The following is a 9,284-nucleotide window of genomic DNA, read 5'->3' on the forward strand; positions in this document are numbered from 1 at the left end:
AAGGAAACGCTGTATCGCTGCTGTTCCATAAGCGCCACCTGCTGTCAGAGAGTGACTTTACGCTCTCATTCAGCTCGTCTGCCTTTTTTTTTTTCAAATTATGTTTTATGCAGTACATTTTCACAAAGCTGAAGTCAGACCATTCTGGTTTTGCTTTAGGTTTCAAAATTATACAATCTAATTTAAATCATTAACTGCTGAATGCTGCATGTAATATGCAGCATCATTGTTTGGACTGTGATTAAAATGCAGTTGTTGCCTCTAATTTTAAATTGAATTTTAGTTTGTTTATATGAAGAGATTTCTTTTATTTGTAATTATTTATTTGTGATTTGTTTTAAAAATTTTAATTACACAAAGAACATATAGCATTTTGGCTGAGAAATAATAAAAGAGCACCTTTTCATTTATAATTTGCCTTTTTTTTTTTATAAATAAAATCAAATATTTTTAAAAAGAAAAAAAAAGAAAAGAAATCGTGACAAAATCGTATAGTGAAATCAGTATCGTGAATTGCATCCTGAGTTGAGTGAATCGTTACATCCCTATTTAAAATGTATGCTAAAGTAAAACTTTCAACTTTTTTGACATTTTTACAATTACATTAACGTTACATTCCTCACAAAAAGCTACCATTTGGCTTCAGAAGACTTGGAATACTGTCCACAGGTCGTATGGACTACTTTTATGGTGCTTTTTGTCCTTTTTTGGAGCTTGACAGCCCCAGTCCCCATTCACTCTTATTCAGTTCAAATATCAAGATAAATACCTCGTTTTTTGTATTTTTCTGTTCCACTGAAGAATTAATGTTGGTTTGTGATTACATGATAGTGAGTAAATGATTGCAGAATTTTTTTTTTTGAATGAGCTATCACTTTCAGATTCAAGATTACGACTACTCTTCACACTTGGCTTTCTCAAATTAAAAACTCCTATACTGATTGAAAACGGATATTATAAATAATTTATTTGTTTATTTAATTATGAATTACTTACTCCTTCGGATTGTCTTCTCCCTTCTCTTCATCCTCTGACTCGGATGAAACCCCGTATCCCACAAGCGAATTCATATCGACTTTAATACAAGTTAATGAGAACTGTGACCCAAATCCTGTATGATTAAACTGATCAACTGTATGATTGGATATCGAAGGTTCAATTGTCATTGAATCGTTTGTTTATCCGGAAGTCAGTTTTTCTTCTTGGTCCCGAAACAGATCGTCGTGGAAATAAAAAGCAATTGAATGTGCCACCGCGAGGCGCGGAATGGTATTGCGACAATGTTATCAACATGAGTATCGTTTTTGTGAATTAAAATAAAGCAATAATAAAAATATAATTTAAATATTAAATAAAAAACTTAATCATAAAATACTAAAATAATAGTGAAAATTAGGAATGTTACTTTGGCAGCTAACTGAAATAAAATCATTTTTAAATCTTTTTTTTTTTTTACCACATTTTAAGTTGAAGTTCTAAAATTACTAAAACTAAACTGAAATTAAAAATAAAAAATAAAAAAAAGATCAAATTGACAAATGTGCACAACAAAATTACTATAATTAATATAAAATTCAATAATGTAAACGTTTTCATTACATTTTAATTACAATTAATATAAAAATAAAATTGAATTCAAAATATTGCAACAAATAATATATAAATAATACTAAAAAACACTGAGGGATAAGTCTTTTAAAACAAGCCTAACACACCGAGAGACATATGCATCATTTACATGGGCACTGGTGGGATATGTCCCCACCACTATTTTGTCCCCACCTCTTCATGGAATAGCTTTGTTAACAATAAGTGTTTCAATGAATGGCGATCCAGCACTGGAATTTATTTTTAATGTTTAAGATGAGTGTTCGTTGCATTCGTTATCAGTGACAGAAGGAATAGTGTATATCTTCTCTCATGCAAGTTCTGCAAACAGAGTCACGTTCTGATCTATCACTTTTCCACATGCAGCTGCGACAACTCTCTATATGCTTTCTAGTGAAACCACAAAATGCAAAGAAATGTTTCACATGATTTGACATACATCCACTGACACCTGAAATTTTGGTGATGTATATAAATATTAAAATAAAAAGAGACATTTAAATTAAATATGTCACATATTTGATCATTTGTTTTAAGATCATAGGGCAGTAAAGAATGCCCATCAACTATTTTTTTTATGCTATAGTGTGCCATGTGGCCTCAAGAGACAATAGAAAATAGGCCCACAGATTATATGAATAGAGCAAATAGACTATTACTGATTTCAAGACCAATACATATGCATCAAGATAATATGACATCATTATTTGTACATAACCTAATTACAGGAATAATAATGTGAGCCTTACAATTTGTATAAAAGGAGGATTATAGCACTATAGTACTTTAAAAGTAAATTGATTTCCACAATAAAATTCATGCACAAAATTTAAAATGTTTTCTATTAGTGTTACACTCTGATAGTGAAATACGTTTTAACAGCCTTTTTGACACTTTTGGCAATTTAGGGAAAGGCTGTGTATAAGCATTTCCACTTCTGACAAATATGGGCCTATTATATCACAGTTAGACACATAGCTCCAATAAATGTCTGAGTAACAGGTTACAACACTCTCCGGTCTCCCCTATTGTAAAAAGGGGAGGTGTAGGAGGCACTGATAAGCTTAGAAAAATAGAAAAGCGGAATACCACCCTGTTATACCACCCTTCCTTGTTATTTCACGTAGACATCAATTCCTTATGTGATTAGGTGGGTACTAATAAATGGACTACCCGACCACAGAATTTGGCAGAAAGCACAGCAGATTTCTGCAAATGGCCATTCACAAACTGAACTCACAAATTTTGGCTAATTTAAAAATGTTTTCTGTAACCAATTAGTGTAGCATTTCTGTATTCAAATCTAAAGTCATTATAAGGAATATCTTGACATGCTTTAAATAATTTAAACAACTTGCAACAACATAAAACAAGTAATCCATTTGCTTTAAGGGAATTATGAATCAGCTTTTACACAAACAGTGTCATTAATATGTCATCATAATCATTCTAGATTCAGGGTTCAGGTGTTTAAATCCATATGGAAATGTAATATACTGTCCTATATCAAGAGTGGCATTGCCATGTAGGCTATGTTACCTATAAGACCATTTATAATTTTCACATATGTACATTCTCTTGGTAGATAAAGATATATGTTGATGACATATTTAAAATTCAATAGTAACATTTGTATACGTTCTTATGGTAATAGTATCTATATGATAATTTTTATATGGCATTATATGTAACCATAGGCTACATGTCAACAGTATATAGGTTAAATTATTTGTGCAAATTTATTAAAACAACAAATATACAAAAAAAAATTGTATGCTTACATATGTTTTTGTAATACGTTTTTTAAATGTCTATCTTTTATATTTATAAAATATCAACATGACGGGTTTGGGGATGGATATAAGTGTACATGGCATATATATCCACATATGTACACATACTTGTATGGGCTAGATATAGGCTAAGCCTATATGTTAATATATGAAACTGTTGATTCTATGGAACTAATAAAACAAAACGTGCAAGTAAATAATGTAAACCACAGACCTTATTTTACTCATAAACTAAAAACCGCCATTCTGAAAACCCATAGGAAATTCCAGAGGCGCGAAAATCTTCATTTCCTTCCGGGCTTTAGAACAAACGGCTCTATTGGGTGCTTTTCCCCTTTTATTTGTTTATATTTTCCAGTTTGCATTGGTATAAAGCAGTGGATCTATGAGGTTAACTCTAAACCAATGAAATTCCGTCTTGACATTCCCAGCCCCTCAAACGCACCACGTTCCCATAAGGAGGCGGAGTAAAGGCTAATTCATGATCTTAAAACGGGAGAACACCGTTTTTTGGAAGTCGTGCTGTAAGTCATGCGCGATATTTCGGCGACAGTGAAATAACCGCTAGTGACAAACAGCGTCTGAGGATCATCAGCATTTAACATCTATACAGCCTACGGTAGTACAAGCCTATAGGGGGGTCCTATAAAAGCAAGAACATATGCTAATTTATTCCTGTTGTTGATTCCAACGTTATTTTTCAAACAGTAGGTGTGTTTGAGTATAAATGGCTGGCAGAGGTACAAACGGTCGTCATGGGTCGCGGGGCCACGCAGGGAGAACCGCAGCTCTTGCCCGGCTGCTTCATAAGGAATGCATCCAACTCCTGGAGTTATACGTAAGTCTCAAAATAGAGCTTATTTATACAGAACTAATCTAATTATTATATTTAACTGTTGAGCCTTTCGTAATTATGGCTTGGTGTGGGACGCAAACGTAAGTCATCGGCATCATGACATTTAGTTTAAGGAATGTCTGGGGTCAGCAAATGAATTGTGTTAGAAGTGACAGCGTTGTCTGTGTGGCTGTGGGGTATCCAGACTTCGGGGGTGTGGGGTATCCAGACAGCCGATGAAAAGTGCTTCTGGGTTATAAAGCGTGATTGTTCCAGTAATAAATTCATTTTTGGTTACCTGCCAAATTGTTCAGGTCCACCACCTTTTCTGTTGTTTTCCCTGCGCGGAAAAGAAGCCTGAAACTTGGGAGCGGTTGAGAATGTAGGGGAGTCTTTGAACTTTAGAAATAGGTGAGCAACATTTGATTCCTATTCAGCCCAAGTACAGCAGGAGCTGAAGGACCGACCTGGCTTCAGAGGTTGCTAAATTATTAATTAGTGACTTAATATGCCAACAACATGCTTCTATGAGCATCAAACCTTTCAGGCTAAGGTTTAGAGAGGTTTTGGCTAAAGGTGAGAGAAAATTATACAAGGCTAAAATGTTTGTAATGTGTTTTTCATTCAAAAAGTTTAGAATCCTTAGAAATTCATATCCTTTCAAAGGGATATGCAACATTTTGGGAGTTGTAAATAGATAAAAAAACATGCTTAAACTATACATTGTGATCATTATTTCTCTCTCTCTCTCTCTCTCTTTTTCTCCCTCTCTCTCTCTCTCTCTCTCTCTCTGTGTGTGTGTGTTAAATTTTAGATTGTTTGTTGCTTAGTCAAAGCCTAACCAAGTCATCTGAATGGCAAAAATTTCCTAGTTTACCCAAATTCGCCTTATAAATAGAACATCCGCTGCTCAGTACTGTGCAATAATGTTTTTCTATATTGTCCCTGTTAAATAAACAATAATTAAATAAATAAAATGTTTAGGTGACCTTTGGAAATTGTGTGCTGGCTATCCAAGATTATATAAGCTTGTTTGGCTCTATCTTTTATTATTTTTTAAATTGCTGCTTTTATTCACTGTCATTATGTTCACCACATGTTTGTTTATCAATTTCGTCATCTGGTATTTTCTGCTCATTACATTCAACGTTTCTTGTAACTTCTACTCATTCCCTTTGTCTCACCGTTTAGAGAAACAGTGAATCACTGCCGTCCTCGCCAGTTGACGGAGGTTATTTAGTGTCCATTCCTCCACTGGTTCCTCAGCTGTCAGATGCAGAAAAAATATCTATCCTGCACGCTGCGCTCAAGGAGTGTCTGCGACTTCTGGAAGATGTCATTACCCGGGAGGATGCAGACGTTTCCGATGAAGACAGCGAGTACAAGAGAAAACGGAAAACTGTGAGGGATCGTCTGGGGCACCTGTTGGCAAGCACAGAGCAGCTACTAGTGGATGGCCAGAAATTTGAAGCTAAAGTTAAAGAGGTGCTCATGTTATGTTTAGCCAGCTATTTAAATATAATGTTGCTCTGTTTTCTCATAAATGTGAAGCTGTTGTAAAGCATAAATAATCTGTCTGTGCTTGTGTGAAAGGAGCTGGATGGTCAAGCGGTTAGTGGGAGCTTCAGTCTGAAGATGTGGATTGTGCGAGTGCTGCAGGACCTCGTGCACTGGACTGGCCAAACATCTGACACCCTCCGCTCTCTGCCAGCAGAGATGGAGAAAGCACCAAAGACAATGTCCCGAAGGACAAGAAGAGGTGCCGAGAAAATAAGGAAGTGAGACTGGATATGTGATGAAAAAAGAGAACGAATGGGTGGAGAGGAAGAGGACAGTATGATAAGAAATGAGGAGAAGGAATTTCATTACAGCATGGAGAATGTAGAGAGTCAGAAAATCTGGATGCAGTCACTGGAATTCAGCATTCCAGCATGTGGAAAGCAGGAGGGGAGGGTTTGAACAAGATACTATTTTATGAAAGTTATTTTAATATATTTCTTGGTCATTAAAATTAGATTTTAAACTGTAGCAATGAATGTAAATACCTTTAAAGATTAATCAAAACTCTTATATGCACTGTATGTTTTATTACCTTTTGAGATTGTTGACATTTAGATTGTTCAGTCATAGCAGACACTGCAGACCTTTTTTTTTTTTTGAGAAAGTGAGTTGGCAAATATATCCTATTTTTGTTTTGCATTTCAAAATTACTGTATGCATTTATTTGTATCTATAAGGGATAGTTCGCACAAAAATTAACATTCTGTCATCATTTACTCACCTTCATGTCATTCCAAGCCTGTATTATTAAACCTGCATTATTTTCCTTTGTGGAACACAAAAGAAAATATGGAAATGTTGGTAGCACTTTACAATAAGATTTTATTTGTTAACATTAGTTAACTGGACTTCCACAAAATGTATTAATCCTAGCTAATCTTAATTTCAACATATACAAACATGTTTTTTAAAATCAAAAGTTGTATCTGTTAACATTACTTAATGCACTGTTAACTAACATAAACAATGAACTACTGTATTTTTTATTACCTAACATTAAAAGTTAATAGTTCACATGAACTTATGCATTAACTAATATATTAACGTATAAGACTTTACTGTAAACTGTTACCAAAATGTCTATCTCTTTCTCTCTCTCTTTTTTTTTTTGTACAATGCAATTTGTTGATGTTTAGTTTTGTTTGGCACCAGCGTTCCTAAAAATATCTTTGTACAGATTTGGAAGGACATGAGTTAATGTGAGTAAATGATGAAGGAGTATTCAGAATATTCATTTTTTGGTGGACTCTCCCTGGAAATTTCTTCTTAAAATGATAATCTACTGTTACAAATATCTAGAATAATCTACTGTACAACAGTGATGTGTAGCTTTAAAAGGCTACTTCTTCGCATTTATCATTCAAATGCTTCTCATGCCTGTTACATTTGCAGTGTGCAGTTATTAAGTGTACCATCTGTTGAAGTTTGTTTGGATTAATTCCCCCATCCACACGTAGGAAACACTCATGCGCTCTGCTGGCTACATAAAGTTCTGCTTTTGATTCCAGGTCAACTTGTCAGATGTCTTTTTAGACTCTGGTCCTACTGACAGAGAAAAGTGTACAGACAAGGCCTTTTTTGTGATGATTGAAGTCGTTGCACCTTTACACTGATTTTAGGTGTTCAATATCTACTCAAAATCTATATCTGTGCAAGCCTGTGTCTGTCTTTGATTTGGTGATGGACTGTACAGAGGAATTCTGGTGGAAGAGCATTAATGATTCAGCACCTGGTTACTGTATGAAGAGACTGGAATTGGTGAAGAAAGAAAAACACTACCATATAATATTTTATTATTAATATATGCGTTTTAAACTTGCACTGCAATAAATAGCAATATCTGAGCTGTCATTCAAACAAGTTGCTGTCAATAACTTAGTTTTGTGATTTTTTGTATGTGTGAGTATATGTGTGTACAACTGTGATAAAGGAAAAGAAGGATGTGTGTTTGGAAGAGGGGTGGAGTTTATGTGATCTGAGTGTGTGTGTGTGTTATTGGAAGAGAGGCAGGATGCCTGTGAAAGGGGGAGGGTTGTGTATGTGTGTATTTGTCTGAGTATGCATGTGCAAGTGAGTTACAAAGTGAGAGAGAATAGAGCGAATGTGACTGTATATGTGATGTGTGCGCATGAGGCAGGATGTGTGTGAGAGAATGAAAGGGGGAGGGGTGTGTTAAAGAGAGCGCGTGTGTGTGTGTGTGTGTGAGGCGAGAAAGGGGGAATGTGTGTGTGCGCTTGCGTAGGAGGGGGAATGTGTGTGAGAGTCAGATTGTGTGTGTGTGTGAGTGTGGAAACACATGCCTTTGTGAGGTCTACAGTGTGTGTGTGTGTGTGTGTGTGTGTGATTGAATACATGGTTTATGAGGACACAAATGTGTATATTGACATGAGTATTAAAACGTAAATGTGGTTTATGAGGACACTTCCTGTGTCTTTGTAAACCAAATGCTTTAAAAATGTACTAAACTGTGTTTTTTGAAATTCAAAAATGCCGATAGTTTTCTGTAAGAGGTAGGGTTAGGCTAACAGGATAGGAAATACAGTTTATAAAACCCATTACGTCTATGGAGAGCCCCTGTAAACCACATATACAAGTGTGTGTGTGTGGTCCTGGTATTCCCCACGTTATGGGGACCGAATGACCCAATAAGGATAGTAATACCAAATTTTGACCTTGTGGGGAAATTTTTTTGGTCCCCATGAGGAAACAAGCTTATAAATCACAAAGATTGAAGTTTTTGAAAATCTAAAATTTTCTGTGAGGGGTAGGGAAAGGGGATAGAAAATACAGTTTGTACAGTATAAAAATTATTATGCCTGTGGAATGTTCCCGTGAAACATGGAAACCCAATGTGTGTGTATGGTCAAAAGAGACTGAAGGGTGAATTACTACTTGACAATAACGTGTATATATATAGTGTGTAATATGATTTGAAATGTGTATGTGTAGAAGTGTTACATATCCATATGTGCATTTTAAAAGATTGTTATCTGATCATTACATGTATGTGAATGTGTATGTTTGAGTGTTTTTGCATACTAGTCTCAGATTGTATGCACACTTGTAAACTGTCTGTCTGTCTCTGTGTGTGTGTGAGTGAGTGAGTGAGTCTGTGATGGTGCGCGCTCCTGTGTGCGTGCGTGCGTGTGTGTGTGTGTGTGTGTGTGAGGGATGAGAGTGGGGGAAGGGTGTGTTTAGATGTGTGCGTCAGAGGTTTGTGGTGATAGAGAAATCCAGAATAGTCTTCATATGAATACATAATTTGAAAATATTTTCGGAGCGCATATGGATAGCTCATATAATTTCTAATTTTTATTGAAAATGGCATTTAGGTATTGAAGGGTATATAAATACATTGTATTATGAAAATGTGATATTTTTCTCCATTGCATAGCCCTTATTTATCAACATCGAGCGCATAATTGCGGCAAACTACTCGGGGGTAGCAGTAGAGAACTGTATCTACGACTACGTTAACATAAAAAAAA

At 35.3% G+C, this 9,284-nt stretch overlaps 1 protein-coding gene across 1 annotated transcript in view; it reads right to left on the reverse strand.

The window, feature by feature from the left end:
* The window catches only part of LOC107737121 (uncharacterized), a 4,198-nt gene extending 3,029 nt beyond the window's left edge, over positions 1-1,169 (reverse strand). Inside the window, exon 1 of the mRNA XM_016548556.1 lies at positions 997-1,169. Within this exon, the coding sequence (XP_016404042.1) occupies positions 997-1,166 (170 nt within the window). The 5' untranslated portion in view covers positions 1,167-1,169. The remainder of the gene's footprint in view (positions 1-996) is intronic.
* Between the last annotated feature and the right edge of the window lie 8,115 nt (positions 1,170-9,284).

The sequence above is a fragment of the Sinocyclocheilus rhinocerous genome, unplaced genomic scaffold (genome assembly GCF_001515625.1).
Source record: "Sinocyclocheilus rhinocerous isolate Xijiao unplaced genomic scaffold, SAMN03320098_v1.1 scaffold344, whole genome shotgun sequence".
NCBI lineage: Eukaryota > Metazoa > Chordata > Actinopteri > Cypriniformes > Cyprinidae > Sinocyclocheilus > Sinocyclocheilus rhinocerous.